The following is a 22,500-nucleotide window of genomic DNA, read 5'->3' as shown; positions in this document are numbered from 1 at the left end:
CCAGCGTTTCCTAAACTTGGTCCAGGGGACCCAGAAGGGACCACATGTTGTGTGTTGACCTCCCTAGCACTACACAGCTGCTTCCTCCTGATACGCTCTAGCCCAGCGTTTCCTAAACTTGGTCCAGGGGACCCAGAAGGGACCACATGTTGTGTGTTGACCTCCCTAGCACTACACAGCTGCTTCCTCCTGATACGCTCTAGTCCAGCATTTCCTAAACTTGGTCCAGGGGACCCAGAGGGGAACACATGTTGTGTGTTGACCTCCCTAGCACTACACAGCTGCTTCCTCCTGATACGCTCTAGTCCAGCGTTTCCTGCTTCCAATAATCGACCTCAGGTGGAATCAGCTGAGTTTAGGAAACGTTGAGCTGGAACTAACAGGTTTCTTAAGGACTTCTGTTGCTCCAGGGTTAAGGCAGTAAGAAGGACCCCCCCCCTGCTGTCTGGGACTCTAGCTGTGTTCTGAAGGACCCCCCCCCCCACCCCCTCTGCTGTCTGGGACTCTCTAGCTGTGTTCTGAAGGACCCCCCCCCCCCCTGCTGTCTGGGACTCTCTAGCTGTGTTCTGAAGGACCCCCCCCCCCCCCCTCTGCTGTCTGGGACTCTCTAGCTGTGTTCTGAAGGACCCCCCCCCCCCCCCCCCCCCCTCTGCTGTCTGGGACTCTCTAGCTGTGTTCTGAAGGACCCCCCCCCCCCCCCCCCCCCTGCTGTCTGGGACTCTCTAGCTGTGTTCTGAAGGACCCCCCCCCCCCCCCCTGCTGCTGTCTGGGACTCTCTAGCTGTGTTCTGAAGGACCCCCCCTGCTGTCTGGGACTCTCTAGCTGTGTTCTGAAGGACCCCCCCACCCCCCCTCGGCTGTCTGGGACTCGCTAGCTGTGTTCTGAAGGACGCCCCCCCCCCCCCCCCCCTCTGCTGTCTGGGACTCTCTAGCTGTGTTCTGAAGGACCCCCCCCCCCCTGCTGTCTGGGACTCTCTAGCTGTGTTCTGAAGGACCCCCCCCCCCTCTGCTGTCTGGGACTCTCTAGCTGTGTTCTGAAGGGACCCCCCCCCCCCCCCCCTCTCTGCTGTCTGGGACTCTCTAGCTGTGTTCTGAAGGACCCCCCCCTGCTGTCTGGGACTCTCTAGCTGTGTTCTGAAGGACCCCCCCCCTCTGCTGTCTGGGACTCTCTAGCTGTGTTCTGAAGGACCCCCCCCCCCCCCCCCTGCTGTCTGGGACTCTCTAGCTGTGTTCTGAAGGACCCCCCCCCCCCCCTGCTGTCTGGGACTCTCTAGCTGTGTTTTGAAGGACCCCCCCCCCTCTGCTGTCTGGGACTCTCTAGCTGTGTTCTGAAGGACCCCCCCCCCCCCTGCTGTCTGGGACTCTCTAGCTGTGTTCTGAAGGACCCCCCCCCCCCCCCCCCCCCTGCTGTCTGGGACTCTCTAGCTGTGTTCTGAAGGACCCCCCCCCCCCCCCCTCCCTCTGCTGTCTGGGACACCCTAGCTGTGTTCTGAAGGACACCCCCACCCCCCCCCCCCCTCCCTCTGCTGTCTGGGACTCTCTAGCTGTGTTCTGAAGGACACCCCCAACCCCCCCCCTGCTGTCTGGGACTCTCTAGCTGTGTTCTGAAGGACCCCCCCCCCCCCCCCCCCCCGCTGTCTGGGACACCCTAGCTGTGTTCTGCAGGACCCCCCCCCCCGCTGTCTGGGACTCTCTAGCTGTGTTCTGCAGGACCCCCCCCCCTCCCCCTCTGCTGTCTGGGACTCTCTAGCTGTGTTCTGCAGGACCCCCCCCCCCCGCTGTCTGGGACTCTCTAGCTGTGTTCTGAAGGACCCCCCCCCCCCGCTGTCTGGGACTCTCTAGCTGTGTTCTGAAGGACCCCCCCCCCCGCGCTGTCTGGGACTCTCTAGCTGTGTTCTGAAGGACCCCCCCCTCCCCCCCTCTGCTGTCTGGGACTCTCTAGCTGTGTTCTGAAGGACCCCCCCCCCTCTGCTGTCTGGGACTCTCTAGCTGTGTTCTGAAGGACCCCCCCCCCTCTGCTGTCTGGGACTCTCTAGCTGTGTTCTGAAGGACCCCCCCCCCCCCCCCCCTGCTGTCTGGGACTCTCTAGCTGTGTTCTGAAGGACCCCCCCCCCCTCTGCTGTCTGGGACTCTCTAGCTGTGTTCTGAAGCACCCCCCCCCCTGTCTGGGACACTCTAGCTGTGTTCTGAAGGACCCCCCCCCCCTCCCTCTGCTGTCTGGGACTCTCTAGCTGTGTTCTGAAGCACCCCCCCCCCTGTCTGGGACACTCTAGCTGTGTTCTGAAGGACCCCCCCCCCCCCCCCCCCTCTGCTGTCTGGGACTCTCTAGCTGTGTTCTGAAGGACCCCCCCCCCCCTGCTGTCTGGGACACTCTAGCTGTGTTCTGAAGGACCCCCCCCCCCCCCTGCTGTCTGGGACTCTCTAGCTGTGTTCTGAAGGACCCCCCCCCCTCTGCTGTCTGGGACTCTCTAGCTGTGTTCTGAAGGACCCCCCCCCCCCCCCTGCTGTCTGGGACTCTCTAGCTGTGTTCTGAAGGACCCCCCCCCCCCCCTGCTGTCTGGGACTCTCTAGCTGTGTTCTGAAGGACCCCCCCCCTCCCCCCCTCTGCTGTCTGGGACTCTCTAGCTGTGTTCTGAAGGACCCCCCCCCCCCTCTGCTGTCTGGGACTCTCTAGCTGTGTTCTGAAGGACCCCCCCCCCCCCCCCCCCTCTGCCGTCTGGGACTCTCTAGCTGTGTTCTGAAGGACCCCCCCCCCCCCCCCCCCTGCTGTCTGGGACTCTCTAGCTGTTTTCTGAAGGACCCCCCCCCCCCCTCCCTCTGCTGTCTGGGACTCTCTAGCTGTGTTCTGAAGGACCCCCCCCCCTGCCGTCTGGGACTCTCTAGCTGTGTTCTGAAGGACCCCCCCCCCCCCCCCCCTGTCTGGGACTCTCTAGCTGTGTTCTGAAGGACCCCCCCCCCCCCCCCCCCCTGCTGTCTGGGACTCTCTAGCTGTGTTCTGAAGGACCCCCCCCCTCCCCCCCTGCTGTCTGGGACTCTCTAGCTGTGTTCTGAAGGACCACCCCTCCCCCTGCTGTCTGGGACACTCTAGCTGTGTTCTGAAGGACCCCCCCCCCCCCCCGCTGTCTGGGACACTCTAGCTGTGTTCTGAAGGACCCCCCCCCTGCTGTCTGGGACACCCTAGCTGTGTTCTGAAGGAGACACCTGTAAGGAAAGACCAGCCATGTCTGGGCCGGTATCATATCATGTCTCAGAGGGAGTGTGAAGTTGGCACAGTGAGCACATTCCTGCGTTAAGTTTCACCTCTCCGTCTCTGGTTAACTGAAAACCTTCCCCGTTACCGTCACCCTACACCGAGCACACGCCGGTCCACTCTGGACGGCTGTCATAATGATGGTGTTTAGCGGTAAGCTGTTGGCAGTGGGGACGTAAGGAAAGACTTGTTTTCTGACCTTCATTTTGACAGGGAAGTCATTCTGAGACCAAGGGTGACCTTCATTTTGACAGGGAAGTCATTCTGAGACCAAGGGGTATCTTTTCCAGATGAACCCTGCAGAAACACATCCAACACATACGATGTACAATGATACAGACAGGTTTATCAACATAGAGGTCTCTGTTCACTGGCCTGTACGACCCAGGAGGACCAGAACATCAATGATACAGACAGGTTTATCAACATAGAGGTCTCTGTTTACTGGCCTGTACGACCCAGGAGGACCAGAACATCAATGATACAGACAGGTTTATCAACATAGAGGTCTCTGTTTACTGGCCTGTACGACCCAGGAGGACCAGAACATCAATGATACAGATAGGTTTATCAACATAGAGGTCTCTGTTCACTGGCCTGTACGACCCAGGAGGACCAGAACATCAATGATACAGACAGGTTTATCAACATAGAGGTCTCTGTTCACTGGCCTGTACGACCCAGGAGGACCAGAACATCAATGATACAGACAGGTTTATCAACATAGAGGTCTCTGTTCATTGGCCTGTACGACCCAGGAGGACCAGAACATCAATGATACAGACAGGTTTATCAACATAGAGGTCTCTGTTCACTGGCCTGTACGACCCAGGAGGACCAGAACATCAATGATACAGACAGGTTTATCAACATAGAGGTCTCTGTTCACTGGCCTGTACGACCCAGAAGGACCAGAACATCAATGATACAGACAGGTTTATCAACATAGAGGTCTCTGTTCACTGGCCTGTACGACCCAGGAGGACCAGAACATCAATGATACAGACAGGTTTATCAACATAGAGGTCTCTGTTTACTGGCCTGTACGACCCAGGAGGACCAGAACATCAATGATACAGACAGGTTTATCAACATAGAGGTCTCTGTTCACTGGCCTGTACGACCCAGGAGGACCAGAACATCAATGATACAGACAGGTTTATCAACATAGAGGTCTCTGTTCACTGGCCTGTACGACCCAGGAGGACCAGAACATCAATGATACAGACAGGTTTATCAACATAGAGGTCTCTGTTTACTGGCCTGTACGACCCAGGAGGACCAGAACATCAATGATACAGACAGGTTTATCAACATAGAGGTCTCTGTTCACTGGCCTGTACGACCCAGGAGGACCAGAACATCAATGATACAGACAGGTTTATCAACATAGAGGTCTCTGTTCACTGGCCTGTACGACCCAGGAGGACCAGAACATCAATGATACAGATAGGTTTATCAACATAGAGGTCTCTGTTCACTGGCCTGTACGACCCAGGAGGACCAGAACATCAATGATACAGACAGGTTTATCAACATAGAGGTCTCTGTTTACTGGCCTGTACGACCCAGGAGGACCAGAACATCAATGATACAGACAGGTTTATCAACATAGAGGTCTCTGTTTACTGGCCTGTACGACCCAGGAGGACCAGAACATCAATGATACAGACAGGTTTATCAACATAGAGGTCTCTGTTCACTGGCCTGTACGACCCAGGAGGACCAGAACATCAATGATACAGACAGGTTTATCAACATAGAGGTCTCTGTTTACTGGCCTGTACGACCCAGGAGGACCAGAACATCAATGATACAGACAGGTTTATCAACATAGAGGTCTCTGTTCACTGGCCTGTACGACCCAGGAGGACCAGAACATCTCATCTCAGACAGCTCTGTGACTTATTCCCCATAAAGGACCCCAAAACACTAAAATCAGCTTTACCTAACTCTGTGGAGACCGAAGGGGTCTCCAGTGTTATCTAACCTTGAGACCAGGTCTGGTCATTTGGAAGTCTAAATTTAAATAATGATGATAGATACATACAACGTTTCTGCCTGAGTGCTTTGTAGATAAAAACAAGAGAATGCTCTCCTTACATACAAAGAGGCCCAACCCACTTTATGATACAAAACACAATGGTGAGTTCTAGAACCATCATCAGTAATAAACCTCAGGGAACAATGGTGAGTTCTAGAACCATCACCAGTAATAAACCTCAGGGAACAATGGTGAGTTCTAGAACCATCACCAGTAATAAACCTCAGGGAACAATGGTGAGTTCTAGAACCATCATCAGTAATAAACCTCAGGGAACAATGGTGAGTTCTAGAACCATCACCAGTAATAAACCTCAGGGAACAATGGTGAGTTCTAGAACCATCACCAGTAATACACCTGAGAACCCAATGGTGAGTTCTAGAACCATCAACAGTAATACACCTAAGAGCCCAATGGTGAGTTCTAGAACCATCACCAGTAATACACCTGAGAACCCAATGGTGAGTTCTAGAACCACCACCAGTAATACACCTAAGAGCCCAATGGTGAGTTCTAGAACCATCACCAGTAATAAACCTAAGAGCCCAATGGTGAGTTCTAGAACCACCACCAGTAATAAACCTGAGGGCCCAATGGTGAGTTCTAGAACCATCACCAGTAATACACCTGAGAACCCAATGGTGAGTTCTAGAACCATCAACAGTAATAAACCTGAGGGCCCAATGGTGAGTTCTAGAACCATCACCAGTAATAAACCTAAGAGCCCAATGGTGAGTTCTAGAACCATCACCAGTAATAAACCCGAGGGCCCAATGGTGAGTTCTAGAACCATCACCAGTAATACACCTGAGAACCCAATGGTGAGTTCTAGAACCATCACCAGTAATAAACCTGAGGGCCCAATGGTGAGTTCTAGAACCATCAACAGTAATAAACCTCAGGGCCCAATGGTGAGTTCTAGAACCATCACCAGTAATAAACCTAAGAGCCCAATGGTGAGTTCTAGAACCATCACCAGTAATAAACCTAAGAGCTCAATGGTGAGTTCTAGAACCACCACCAGTAATAAACCTGAGGGCCCAATGTTGAGTTCTAGAACCATCACCAGTAATAAACCTGAGGGCCCAATGGTGAGTTCTAGAACCATCACCAGTAATAAACCTCAGGGCCCAATGGTGAGTTCTAGAACCATCACCAGTAATAAACCTAAGAGCCCAATGGTGAGTTCTAGAACCATCACCAGTAATACACCTGAGAACCCAATGGTGAGTTCTAGAACCATCAACAGTAATAAACCTCAGGGCCCAATGGTGAGTTCTAGAACCATCACCAGTAATAAACCTGAGGGCCCAATGGTGAATTCTAGAACCATCACCAGTAATAAACCTGAGGGCCCAATGGTGAGTTCTAGAACCATCACCAGTAATAAACCTGAGGGCCCAATGGTGAGTTCTAGAACCATCACCAGTATTTAACCTAAGAGAACAATGGTGAGTTCTAGAACCATCACCAGTAATACACCTAAGAGCCCAATGGTGAGTTCTAGAACCATCACCAGTAATAAACCTGAGGGCCCAATGGTGAGTTCTAGAACCATCCCCAGTATTTAACCTGAAGTCACAGTGGAAAACAGCATCTAGTGGTTTAAGTGTAGTGCTGCAGGCATATAGATAATATCCACAGAATCTACAATAGACATAAAAGTGTCCTGGACAATATCCTTCCTATTATCAAAAGTCAGACATGCTTTGTTTCTGTTAGGAAACCAACCTTGAACTTCTTCACCAGCTCAGTGACATGTTTTTTAATGACGGTTTGTCATCAAGCCAGATACCAAGATATTTGTAGAAATGGAACTCAGTTTGTGTACTGTTCAAACGAGTCATTACAAATTCATTTAAATCTGGGTTATGGGACCTAGACAAAAGCATGTGTTTTGTTTGTATTTACCACTAACTTTAGATCCAGTAGTGGCCTGTGTGTGTTTCAGTGTTACTTAGTGTTTATATTGACATTAAGTTCTGTGTGTGTTTCAGTGGGGAGAGTGGATCAGGGAAGACTGAGGCCACTAAACTGCTGCTGCGTTACCTAGCAGCAATACACCACAAACACAACATTACACAACAGGTAAACAGACACTCACACTCACACACACACTTCTTCTGTATCCTAACCTTGTCTTCCTGTGTCTGACTCCCTGTGTCTGACTCCCTGTGTCTGACTTTCTGTGTCTGACTCCCTGTGTCTGTCTCCCTGTGTCTGACTCCCTGTGTCTGTCTTCCTGTGTCTGACTCCCTGTGTCTGACTCCCTGTGTCTGACTCCCTGTGTCTGACTCCCTGTGTCTGACTCCATGTGTCTGTCTTCCTGTGTCTGACTCCCTGTGTCTGACTCCCTGTGTCTGTCTCCCTGTGTCTGTCTTCCTGTGTCTGACTCCCTGTGTCTGTCTCCCTGTGTCTGACTCCCTGTGTCTGTCTCCCTGTGTCTGACTCCCTGTGTCTGTCTCCCTGTGTCTGACTCCCTGTGTCTGTCTCCCTGTGTCTGACTCCCTGTGTCTGTCTCCCTGTGTCTGTCTCCCTGTGTCTGACTCCCTGTGTCTGTCTCCCTGTGTCTGACTCCCTGTGTCTGACTCCCTGTGTGTCTGACTCCCTGTGTGTCTGACTCCCTGTGTGTCTGACTCCCTGTGTCTGACTCCCTGTGTCTGACTCCCTGTGTCTGACTCCCTGTGTCTGACTCCCTGTGTCTGACTCCCTGTGTCTGACTCCCTGTGTCTGACTCCCTGTGTCTGACTCCCTGTGTCTGACTCCCTGTGTCTCTGGGCTGCTCAGATTAAGGTAGCTGGTTTCTGCCTCTCTGTCTGTCTGGGTTCAGTAAAGCTTGGTTTGTGTCCCAATTACCATACTATCATATTGCATTCTATTACTATCACATTGCATTCTATTACCATACTATCACATTGCATTCTATTACCATACTATCACATTGCATTCTATTAGCATACTATCATATTGCATTCTATTACTATCACATTGCATTCTATTACCATACTATCACATTGCATTCTATTACCATACTATCACATTGCATTCTATTACCATACTATCACATTGCATTCTATTACCATACTATCACATTGCATTCTATTACCATACTATCATATTGCATTCTATTACCATACTATCATATTGCATTCTATTACCATACTATCACATTGCATTCTATTACCATACTATCATATTGCATTCTATTACCATACTATCATATTGCATTCTATTACCATACTATCACATTGCATTTTATTACCATACTATCATATTGCATTCTATTACCATACTATCATATTGCATTCTATTACCATACTATCATTGCATTCTATTACCATACTATCACATTGCATTCTATTACCATACTATCACATTGCATTCTATTACCATACTATCACATTGCATTCTATTACCATACTATCATATTGCATTCTATTACCATACTATCATATTGCATTCTATTACCATACTATCATTGCATTCTATTACAATACTATCACATTGCATTCTATTACCATACTATCATATTGCATTCTATTACCATACTATCATATTGCATTCTATTACTATACTATCACATTGCATTCTATTACCATACTATCACATTGCATTCTATTACCATACTATCATATTGCATTCTATTACCATACTATCATATTGCATTCTATTACCATACTATCATATTGCATTCTATTACCATACTATCACATTGCATTCTATTACCATACTATCACATTGCATTCTATTACCATGCTATCACATTGCATTCTATTACCATACTATCACATTGCATTCTATTACCATACTATCACATTGCATTCTATTACCATACTATCACATTGCATTCTATTACCATACTATCACATTGCATTCTATTACCATACTATCACATTGCATTCTATTACCATACTATCATATTGCATTCTATTACCATACTATCACATTGCATTCTATTACGATACTATCATATTGCATTCTATTACCATACTATCACATTGCATTCTATTACCATACTATCACATTGCATTCTATTACCATACTATCATATTGCATTCTATTACCATACTATCACATTGCATTCTATTACCATACTATCACATTGCATTCTATTACCATACTATCATATTGTATTCAATTGCCATACTATCATATTGCATTCTATTACCATACTATCACATTGCATTCTAATACCATACTATCACATTGCATTCTATTACCATACTATCACATTGCATTCTATTACCATACTATCATATTGCATTCTATTACCATACTATCACATTGCATTCTATTACTATACTATCACATTGCATTCTATTACCATACTATCACATTGCATTCTATTACCATACTATCACATTACATTCTATTACCATACTATCACATTGCATTCTATTACTATACTATCACATTGCATTCTATTACCATACTATCATTGCATTCTATTACCATACTATCATATTGCATTCTATTACCATACTATCATATTGCATTCTATTACCATACTATCACATTGCATTCTATTACCATACTATCACATTGCATTCTATTACCATACTATCACATTGCATTATATTACCATACTATCACATTGCATTCTATTACCATACTATCACATTGCATTCTATTACCATACCATCATTGCATTCTAATACTATACTATCACATTGCATTCTATTACCATACTATCACATTGCATTATATTACCACACTATCATATTGCATTCTATTACCATACTATCACATTGCATTCTATTACCATACTATCATATTGCATTCTATTACCATACTATCACATTGCATTATATTACCATACTATCATATTGCATTCTATTACTATACTATCATATTCTATTATATTACCATACTATCATATTGCATTATATTACCATACCATCAGATAGCATTCTATTACTATACTATCATATTGCATTCTATTACCATACTATCACATTGTATTCTATTACCATACTATCATATTGCATTCTATTACTATACTATCATCTTGCATTATATTACCATACTATCATATTGCATTATATTACCATACTATCAGATAGCATTATATTACCATACTATCATATTGCATTCTATTACTATACTATCATATTGCATTCTATTACCATACTATCATATTGCATTCTATTACCATACTATCAGATAGCATTATATTACCATACTATCATATTGCATTCTATTACCATACTATCAGATAGCATTATATTACCATACTATCATTGCACTCTATTACCATACTATCATATTGCATTATATTACCATACTATCAGATAGCATTATATTACCATACTATCATATTGCATTCTATTACTATACTATCATATTGCATTCTATTACTATACTATCATATTGCATTCTATTACCATACTATCAGATAGCATTATATTACCATACTATCATATTGCATTCTATTACCATACTATCATATTGCATTCTATTACCATACTATCAGATAGCATTATATTACCATACTATCATATTGCATTCTATTACCATACTATCAGATAGCATTCTATTACCATACTATCATTGCACTCTATTACCATACTATCATATTGCATTATATTACCATACTATCAGATAGCATTATATTACCATACTATCATATTGCATTCTATTACTATACTATCATATTGCATTCTATTACTATACTATCATATTGCATTCTATTACCATACTATCAGATAGCATTATATTACCATACTATCATATTGCATTCTATTACCATACTATCATATTGCATTCTATTACCATACTATCAGATAGCATTATATTACCATACTATCATATTGCATTATATTACCATACTATCAGATAGCATTCTATTACCATACTATCATATTGCATTATATTACCATACTATCAGATAGCATTCTATTACCATACTATCATATTGCATTCTATTACCATACTATCATATTGCATTCTATTACTATACTATCATATTGCATTCTATTACTATACTATCACATTGCATTCTATTACCATACTATCATATTGCATTATATTACTATACTATCACATTGCATTCTATTACCATACTATCATATTGCATTCTATTACTATACTATCACATTGCATTATATTACCATACTATCACATTGCATTCTATTACCATACTATCACATTGCATTCTATTACCATACTATCACATTGCATTCTATTACCATACTATCACATTGCATTCTATTACCATACTATCACATTGCATTCTATTACCATACTATCATTACATTCTATTACTATACTATCACATTGCATTCTATTACCATACCATCATTGCATTCTATTACTATACTATCACATTGCATTCTATTACCATAGTATCATATTGCATTCTATTACTATACTATCACATTGCATTCTATTACCATACCATCATTGCATTCTATTACCATACTATCACATTGCATTCTATTACCATACTATCACGTTGCATTCTATTACCATACTATCACATTGCATTCTATTACGATACTATCACATTGCATTCTATTACCATACTATCACATTGCATTCTATTACCATACTATCACATTGCATTCTATTACCATACTATCACATTGCATTATATTACCATACTATCACATTGCATTATATTACCATACTATCACATTGCATTCTATTACCATACTTTCACATTGCATTCTATTACCATACTTTCACATTGCATTCTATTACCATACTATCACATTGCATTCTATTACCATAATATCACATTGCATTATATTGCCATACTATCATTGCATTCTATTACTATACTATCACATTGCATTCTATTACAATACTATCACATTGCATTTTATTACCATACTATCATATTGCATTCTATTACCATACTATTACATTGCATTCTATTACCATACTATCATTGCATTCTATTACCATACTATCATATTGCATTCTATTACCATACAATCACATTGCATTCTATTACCATACTATCATATTGCATTCTATTACCATACTATCACATTGCATTCTATTACCATACTATCACATTGCATTCTATTACCATACTATCACATTGCATTCTATTACCATACTATCACATTGCATTCTATTACCATACTATCACATTGCATTCTATTACCATACTATCACATTGCATTCTATTACCATACTATCACATTGCATTCTATTACCATACTTTCACATTGCATTCTATTACCATACTATCACATTGCATTCTATTACCATAATATCACATTGCATTATATTGCCATACTATCACATTGCATTTTATTACCATACTATCATATTGCATTCTATTACCATACTATCACATTGCATTCTATTACCATACTATCATTGCATTCTATTACCATAATATCACATTGCATTATATTACCATACTATCACATTGCATTCTATTACCATACTATCATATTGCATTCTATTACCATACTATCATATTGCATTCTATTACCACACTATCACATTTCATTCTATTACCATACTATCATTGCATTCTATTACCATACTATCATATTGTATTCTATTACTATACTATCATATTGTATTCTATTACTATACTATCATATTGCATTCTATTACCATACTATCATATTGCATTCTATTACCATACTATCATTGCATTCTATTACCATACTATCATATTGCATTCAATTACCATACTATCATATTGCATTATATTACCATACTATCATTGCATTCTATTACCATACTATCATATTGCATTATATTACCATACTATCATATTGCATTCTATTACCATACTATCATATTGCATTCTATTACCATACTATCACGTTGCAATCTATTACCATACTATCATATTGCATTCTATTACCACACTATCATTGCATTCTATTACTATACTATCACATTGCATTCTATTACTATACTATCATATTGCATTCTATTACCATACTATCATATTGCATTCTATTACCATACTATCATTGCATTCTATTACCATACTATCATTGCATTCTATTACCATACTATCATATTGCATTCAATTACCATACTATCATATTGCATTATATTACCATACTATCATTGCATTCTATTACCATACTATCATATTGCATTCTATTACCATACTATCATATTGCATTCTATTACCATACTATCATATTGCATTCTATTACCACACTATCATTGCACTCTATTACCATACTATCACATTGCATTCTATTTTGGCAAAATAAATAGTAGACAGTATCCAGATTTGGATATATATACACTACATGACCAAAAGTATGTGGACACCTGCTCGTCGAACATCTCATTCCAAAATTATAGGCATTAATATGGAGTTGGTCCCCCCTTTGCTGCTATAACAGTCTCCACTCTTAAGGGAAGGCTTTCCACTAGATGTTGGAACATTGCTGCTATAACAGCCTCCACTCTTCTGGGAAGGCTTTCCACTAGATGTTGGAACATTGCTGCTATAACAGCCTCCACTCTTCTGGGAAGGCTTTCCACTAGATGTTGGAACATTGCTGCAGTAACAGCCTCCACTCTTCTGGGAAGGCTTTCCACTAGATGTTGGAACATTGCTGCAGTAACAGCCTCCACTCTTCTGGGAAGGCTTTCCACTAGATGTTGGAACATTGCTGCTATAACAGCCTCCACTCTTCTGGGAAGGCTTTCCACTAGATGTTGGAACATTGCTGCAGTAACAGCCTCCACTCTTCTGGGAAGGCTTTCCACTAGATGTTGGAACATTGCTGCAGTAACAGCCTCCACTCTTCTGGGAAGGCTTTCCACTAGATGTTGGAACATTGCTGCAGGGACTTGCTTCCATTCAGCCACAAGAACATTAGTGAGGTCGGGCACTGATGTTAGGCGATTAGGCACTTTTTCCACATTATGTTACGTTACAGCCTTATTCTAAAATTGATGAAATATTTGTTTCCCTCATCAATCTACACACAATACCCCATAATGACATCACAATACCCCATAATGACATCACAATACCCCATAATGACATCGCAATACCACATAATGACATCACAATACCCCATAATGACATCACAATACCCCATAATTACCAAGCAAAAATAGGTTTATAAATAATATCATATTTACATAAGTATTCAGACCCTTTACTCAATACTTTGTTGAAGAACCTTTTGCAGTGATTATAGCCTTGAGTCTTCTTTGGTATGATGCTACACGCTTAGCAAACCTGTATTGGTGGAGTTTCTCCCATTCTTCTTTGCAGATCCTCTCAAGCTCTGTCAGGTTGGATGGGGAGCATTGCTGCACAGCTATTTTCACGTCATTCCAGAGATGTTAGATCGGGTTGAAGTCCGGGCTCTGGCTACGCCACTCGAGGACATTCAGAGACTTGTCCTGAAGCCACTCCTGCGTTATCTTGGCTGTATGTTTAGGGTTGTTGTCCTGTTGGAAGGTGAACCTTCGCCCCAGTCTGAGGTCATGAGCGCTCTGGAGCTGGTTTTCATCAAGGATCTCTCTGTACATTGCTCCTTTCAACTTTCTCTCAATCATGACTAGTCTCCTAGTCCCTGCCGCTGAAAAACATCCCCACAGCATGATGCTGCCACCACCACCATGCTTCACCGTAGGGATGGTGCCAGGTTTCCTCCAGACGTGACGCTTGGCATTCAGGCCAAAGAGTTCAATCTTGGTTTCATCAGACCAGAGAATCTTGTTTCTCATGGTCTGAGAGTCCTTTAGGAGCCTTTTGGCAAACTGTCGTGCCTTTTACTGACAAGTCGCATCCGTCTGGCCACTCTACCATAAAGGCCTGATTGGTGGAGTGCTGCAGAGATGGTTGTCCTTCTGGAAGGTTCTCCCATCTAGACAGAGGAACTCTGGAGCTCTGTCAGAGTGACCATCGGGTTCTTGGTCACCTCCCTGACCAAGGCCCTTCTCCCCCGATTGCTCAGTTTGGCCAGGCAGCCAGCTCTAGGAAGAGTCTTGGTGGTTCCAAACTTCTTCCATTTAAGAATGATGGAGGCCACTGTGTTCTTGGGGACCTTCAATGCTAAAGAAATGTTTGGTACCTTTCCCCAGATCTGTGCCTCGACACAATCCTGTCTCAGAGCTCTACGGACAATTCCTTCGACCTCATGGCTTGGTTTTTGCTCTGACTTGCACTGTCAACTGTGGGACCTTATATAGACAGGTGTGTGTCTTTCCATATCGTGTCCAATCAATTGAATTTACCACAGGTGGACTCCAATCAAGTTGTAGAAACATCTCAAGGATGATCAATGGAAACAGGATGCACCTGAGCTCAATTTAGAGTATCATAGCAAAGGGTCTGAATACTTATATAAATATGGTATTTCTGTTTTTATTTTTCATAAATTTGCTAAAATGTCTAAAAACAAGTTTTTGCTTTGTCATTATTGGGTATTGTGTGTAGAAAAAAACAATTTAATAATTTTAGAATAAGGCTGTAACGTAACAAAATGTGTAAAAAGTGAAATGGTCTGAATGCTCTGTATGTAGTGGTGTAATAATGTTATGTGATGAATACTGTACATATGTTTATTTTCATGTGTCCCGTCTTGTTATATGGTGAATACCGTACATATGTTTATTTTCATGTGTCCCGTCTTGTTATATGGTGAATACCGTACATATGTTTATTTTCATGTGTCCCGTCTTGTTATATGGTGAATACCGTACATATGTTTATTTTCATGTGTCCCGTCTTGTTATATGGTGAATACTGTACATATGTTTATTTTCATGTGTCCCGTCTTGTTATATGGTGAATACCGTACATATGTTTATTTTCATGTGTCCCGTCTTGTTATGTGGTGAATACCGTACATATGTTTATTTTCATGTGTCCCGTCTTGTTATATGGTGAATACCGTACATATGTTTATTTTCATGTGTCCCGTCTTGTTATATGGTGAATACTGTACATATGTTTATTTTCATGTGTCCCGTCTTGTTATATGGTGAATACCGTACATATGTTTATTTTCATGTGTCCCGTCTTGTTATATGGTGAATACCGTACATATGTTTATTTTCATGTGTCCCGTCTTGTTATATGGTGAATACTGTACATATGTTTATTTTCATGTGTCCCGTCTTGTTATATGGTGAATACCGTACATATGTTTATTTTCATGTGTCCCGTCTTGTTATATGGTGAATACTGTACATATGTTTATTTTCATGTGTCCCGTCTTGTTATATGGTGAATACTGTACATATGTTTATTTTCATGTGTCCCGTCTTGTTATATGGTGAATACCGTACATATGTTTATTTTCATGTGTCCCGTCTTGTTATATGGTGAATACCGTACATATGTTTATTTTCATGTGTCCCGTCTTGTTATATGGTGAATACTGTACATATGTTTATTTTCATGTGTCCCGTCTTGTTATATGATGAATACCGTACATATGTTTATTTTCATGTGTCCCGTCTTGTTATATGGTGAATACCGTACATATGTTTATTTTCATGTGTCCCGTCTTGTTATATGGTGAATACTGTACATACTATATACATATAGTGTCTCTGCTCCACTGTCTACATGTTCTACCTGCTGTGTTCTGAAGAGTAGCTAGCTCCACTGTCTACATGTTCTACCTGCTGTGTTCTGAAGAGTAGCTAGCTCCACTGTCTACATGTTCTACCTGCTGTGTTCTGAAGAGGAGCTAGCTCCACTGTCAACATGTTCTACCTGCTGTGTTCTGAAGAGTAGCTAGCTGTATGTTCTACCTGCTGTGTTCTGAAGAGGAGCTAGCTCCACTGTCAACATGTTCTACCTGCTGTGTTCTGAAGAGTAGCTAGCTCCACTGTCTACATGTTCTACCTGCTGTGTTCTGAAGAGGAGCTAGCTGTATGGTCTACCTGCTGTGTTCTGAAGAGGAGCTAGCTCCACTGTCTATATGTTCTACCTACTGTGTTCTGAAGAGGAGCTAGCTGTATGTTCTACCTGCTGTGTTCTGAAGAGGAGCTAGCTGTATGTTCTACCTGCTGTGTTCTGAAGAGGAGCTAGCTCCACTGTCTACGTGTTCTACCTGCTGTGTTCTGAAGAGGAGCTAGCTCCACTGTCTATATGTTCTACCTGCTGTGTTCTGAAGAGGAGCTAGCTGTATGTTCTACCTGCTGTGTTCTGAAGAGGAGCTAGCTCCACTGTCTACATGTTCTACCTGCTGTGTTCTGAAGAGTAGCTAGCTCCACTGTCTACATGTTCTACCTGCTGTGTTCTGAAGAGGAGCTAGCTGTATGTTCTACCTGCTGTGTTCTGAAGAGGAGCTAGCTCCACTGTCTACATGTTCTACCTGCTGTGTTCTGAAGAGTAGCTAGCTCCACTGTCTACATGTTCTACCTGCTGTGTTCTGAAGAGGAGCTAGCTGTATGTTCTACCTGCTGTGTTCTGAAGAGGAGCTAGCTCCACTGTCAACATGTTCTACCTGCTGTGTTCTGAAGAGGAGCTAGCTCCACTGTCTACATGTTCTTCCTGCTGGGTTCTGAAGAGGAGCTAGCTCCACTGTCTACATGTTCTACCTGCTGGGTTCTGAAGAGGAGCTAGCTCCACTGTCAACATGTTCTACCTGCTGGGTTCTGAAGAGGAGCTAGCTCCACTGTCTACATGTTCTACCTGCTGTGTTCTGAAGAGGAGCTAGCTCCACTGTCTACATGTTCTACCTGCTGGGTTCTGAAGAGGAGCTAGCTCCACTGTCTGTATGTTCTACCTGCTGTGTTCTGAAGAGTAGCTAGCTCCACTGTCTACATGTTCTACCTGCTGTGTTCTGAAGAGGAGCTAGCTCCACTCTCTACATGTTCTACCTGCTGTGTTCTGAAGAGGAGCTAGCTCCACTGTCTACATGTTCTACCTGCTGTGTTCTGAAGAGGAGCTAGCTCCACTGTCAACATGTTCTACCTGCTGGGTTCTGAAGAGGAGCTAGCTCCACTGTCTACATGTTCTACCTGCTGTGTTCTGAAGAGGAGCTAGCTGTATGTTCTACCTGCTGTGTTCTGAAGAGGAGCTAGCTCCACTGTCTACATGTTCTACCTGCTGTGTTCTGAAGAGGAGCTAGCTCCACTGTCTACATGTTCTACCTGCTGGGTTCTGAAGAGGAGCTAGCTCCACTGTCAACATGTTCTACCTGCTGTGTTCTGAAGAGGAGCTAGCTGTATGTTCTACCTGCTGGGTTCTGAAGAGGAGCTAGCTCCACTGTCTACATGTTCTACCTGCTGTGTTCTGAAGAGTAGCTAGCTGTATGTTCTACCTGCTGTGTTCTGAAGAGGAGCTAGCTGTATGTTCTACCTGCTGTGTTCTGAAGAGGAGCTAGCTCCACTGTCAACATGTTCTACCTGCTGGGTTCTGAAGAGGAGCTAGCTCCACTGTCTACATGTTCTACCTGCTGTGTTCTGAAGAGTAGCTAGCTGTATGTTCTACCTGCTGTGTTCTGAAGAGTAGCTAGCTCCACTGTCTACATGTTCTACCTGCTGTGTTCTGAAGAGGAGCTAGCTCCACTGTCAACATGTTCTACCTGCTGTGTTCTGAAGAGTAGCTAGCTCCACTGTCTGCATGTTCTACCTGCTGTGTTCTGAAGAGTAGCTAGCTCCACTGTCTACATGTTCTACCTGCTGTGTTCTGAAGAGGAGCTAGCTGTATGTTCTACCTGCTGTGTTCTGAAGAGGAGCTAGCTCCACTGTCAACATGTTCTACCTGCTGGGTTCTGAAGAGGAGCTAGCTGTATGTTCTACCTGCTGTGTTCTGAAGAGGAGCTAGCTCCACTATCAACATGTTCTACCTGCTGTGTTCTGAAGAGGAGCTAGCTCCACTGTCTACATGTTCTACCTGCTGGGTTCTGAAGAGGAGCTAGCTCCACTGTCTACGTGTCCTACCTGCTTTGTTCTGAAGAGTAGCTAGCTCCAATGGACTTGTTCTACCTGCTGTGTTCTGAAGAGTAGCTAGCTCCACTGGACTTGATCTACCTGCTGTGTTCTGAAGAGGAGCTAGCTCCACTGTTTACATGTTCTACCTGCTGTGTTCTGAAGAGTAGCTAGCTCCACTGTCTACATGTTCTACCTGCTGGGTTCTGAAGAGGAGCTAGCTCCACTGTCTACATGTTCTACCTGCTGTGTTCTGAAGAGGAGCTAGCTGTATGTTCTACCTGCTGTGTTCTGAAGAGGAGCTAGCTCCACTGTCTACATGTTCTACCTGCTGTGTTCTGAAGAGGAGCTAGCTGTATGTTCTACCTGCTGTGTTCTGAAGAGGAGCTAGCTCCACTGTCTATATGTTCTACCTGCTGTGTTCTGAAGAGGAGCTAGCTCCACTGTCTACATGTTCTACCTGCTGTGTTCTGAAGAGGAGCTAGCTGTATGTTCTACCTGCTGTGTTCTGAAGAGTAGCTAGCTCCACTGTCTACATGTTCTACCTGCTGGGTTCTGAAGAGGAGCTAGCTCCACTGACTATATGTTCTACCTGCTGTGTTCTGAAGAGGAGCTAGCTCCACTGTCTACATGTTCTACCTGCTGTGTTCTGAAGAGGAGCTAGCTGTATGTTCTACCTGCTGTGTTCTGAAGAGGAGCTAGCTCCACTGTCAACATGTTCTACCTGCTGGGTTCTGAAGAGGAGCTAGCTCCACTGTCTATATGTTCTACCTGCTGTGTTCTGAAGAGGAGCTAGCTCCACTGTCTACATGTTCTACCTGCTGTGTTCTGAAGAGGAGCTAGCTCCACTGTCTACCTGCTGTGTTCTGAAGAGGAGCTAGCTGTATGTTCTACCTGCTGTGTTCTGAAGAGGAGCTAGCTCCACTGTCTATATGTTCTACCTGCTGTGTTCTGAAGAGGAGCTAGCTCCACTGTCAACATGTTCTACCTGCTGGGTTCTGAAGAGGAGCTAGCTCCACTGTCTATATGTTCTACCTGCTGTGTTCTGAAGAGGAGCTAGCTCCACTGTCTACATGTTCTACCTGCTGGGTTCTGAAGAGGAGCTAGCTGTATGTTCTACCTGCTGGGTTCTGAAGAGGAGCTAGCTGTATGTTCTACCTGCTGTGTTCTGAAGAGGAGCTAGCTCCACTGTCAACATGTTCTACCTGCTGGGTTCTGAAGAGGAGCTAGCTCCACTGTCTATATGTTCTACCTGCTGTGTTCTGAAGAGGAGCTAGCTCCACTGTCTACATGTTCTACCTGCTGTGTTCTGAAGAGGAGCTAGCTCCACTGTCAACATGTTCTACCTGCTGTGTTCTGAAGAGGAGCTAGCTCCACTGTCTACCTGCTGTGTTCTGAAGAGGAGCTAGCTGTATGTTCTACCTGCTGTGTTCTGAAGAGGAGCTAGCTCCACTGTCTACATGTTCTACCTGCTGTGTTCTGAAGAGGAGCTAGCTCCACTGTCTACCTGTTCTACCTGCTGTGTTCTGAAGAGGAGGTAGCTGTATGTTCTACCTGCTGTGTTCTGAAGAGGAGCTAGCTCCACTGTCTACATGTTCTACCTGCTGTGTTCTGAAGAGGAGCTAGCTGTATGTTCTACCTGCTGTGTTCTGAAGAGTAGCTAGCTCCACTGTCAACATGTTCTACCTGCTGTGTTCTGAAGAGGAGCTAGCTCCACTGTCTATATGTTCTACCTGCTGTGTTCTGAAGAGGAGCTAGCTGTATGTTCTACCTGCTGGGTTCTGAAGAGGAGCTAGATCCACTGGACTTGTTCTACATAATGGTATTTTCATTGTGATGTTTTATCTCTGAATACGTTGGCAGATTCTTGAGGCAGCTCCTCTTCTGGAATCATTTGGAAATGCCAAAACAGTTCGTAACGACAACTCCAGTCGCTTCGGGAAATACGTGGAGATCTATCTGGAACAGTGAGTATGATCTGGTATATATAGATCTATCTGGAACAGTGAGTAATGATCTGGTATATATAGATCTATCTGGAACAGTGAGTATGATCTGGTATATATAGATCTATCTGGAACAGTGAGTATGATCTGGTATATATAGATCTATCTGGAACAGTGAGTATGATCTGGTATATATAGATCTATCTGGAACAGTGAGTAATAATCTGGTATATATAGATCTATCTGGAACAGTGAGTATGATCTGGTATATATAGATCTATCTGGAACAGTGAGTAATAATCTGGTATATATAGATCTATCTGGAACAGTGAGTATGATCTGGTATATATAGATCTATCTGGAACAGTGAGTATGATCTGGTGTATATAGATCTATCTGGAACAGTGAGTATGATCTGGTATATATAGATCTATCTGGAACAGTGAGTATGATCTGGTGTATATAGATCTATCTGGAACAGTGAGTATGATCTGGTATATATAGATCTATCTGGAACAGTGAGTATGATCTGGTATATATATATCTATCTGGAACAGTGAGTATGATCTGGTATATATAGATCTATCTGGAACAGTGAGTATGATCTGGTATATATAGATCTATCTGGAACAGTGAGTATGATCTGGTATATATAGATCTATCTGGAACAGTGAGTATGATCTGGTATATATAGATCTATCTGGAACAGTGAGTATGATCTGGTGTATATAGATCTATCTGGAACAGTGAGTATGATCTGGTATATATAGATCTATCTGGAACAGTGAGTATGATCTGGTGTATATAGATCTATCTGGAACAGTGAGTATGATCTGGTATATATAGATCTATCTGGAACAGTGAGTATGATCTGGTATATATATATCTATCTGGAACAGTGAGTATGATCTGGTATATATAGATCTATCTGGAACAGTGAGTATGATCTGGTATATATAGATCTATCTGGAACAGTGAGTATGATCTGGTATATATAGATCTATCTGGAACAGTGAGTATGATCTGGTATATATATATATATCTGGAACAGTGAGTATGATCTGGTATATATATATGTCTATAACCTCTATCCTCTGGTCTATAACCTCTACCCTCTGGTCTATAACCTCTATCCTCTATCTATAACCTCTATCCTCTGGTCTATAACCTCTATTCTCTATCTATAACCTCTATCCTCTGGTCTATAACCTCTATCCTCTGGTCTATAACCTCTATCCTCTGGTCTATAACCTCTATCCTCTATCCATAACCTCTATCCTCTGGTCTATAACCTCTATCCTCTGGTCTATAACCTCTATCTATAACCTCTATCCTCTGGTCTATAACCTCTATCTATAACCTCTATCCTCTGGTCTATAACCTCTATCCTCTGGTCTATAACCTCTATCCTATGGTCCA

The 22,500-nt window shown here is 43.3% G+C and overlaps 1 protein-coding gene across 1 annotated transcript in view; it reads left to right on the top strand.

The window, feature by feature from the left end:
• LOC129867767 (unconventional myosin-XV-like) overlaps positions 1 to 22,500 on the top strand; it is a 414,777-nt gene that overhangs the window by 104,416 nt on the left and 287,861 nt on the right. Inside the window, exons 6-7 of the mRNA XM_055941278.1 lie at positions 7,291 to 7,381; positions 20,999 to 21,102. Of these exons, the coding sequence (XP_055797253.1) occupies positions 7,291 to 7,381; positions 20,999 to 21,102 (195 nt within the window). The remainder of the gene's footprint in view (positions 1 to 7,290; positions 7,382 to 20,998; positions 21,103 to 22,500) is intronic.

The sequence above is a fragment of the Salvelinus fontinalis genome, chromosome 2 (assembly GCF_029448725.1).
Source record: "Salvelinus fontinalis isolate EN_2023a chromosome 2, ASM2944872v1, whole genome shotgun sequence".
Taxonomy (NCBI): domain Eukaryota; kingdom Metazoa; phylum Chordata; class Actinopteri; order Salmoniformes; family Salmonidae; genus Salvelinus; species Salvelinus fontinalis.
The sequence above is the reverse complement of the archived record's forward strand: the minus strand, read 5'-3'. Positions and strand labels throughout refer to the sequence as shown.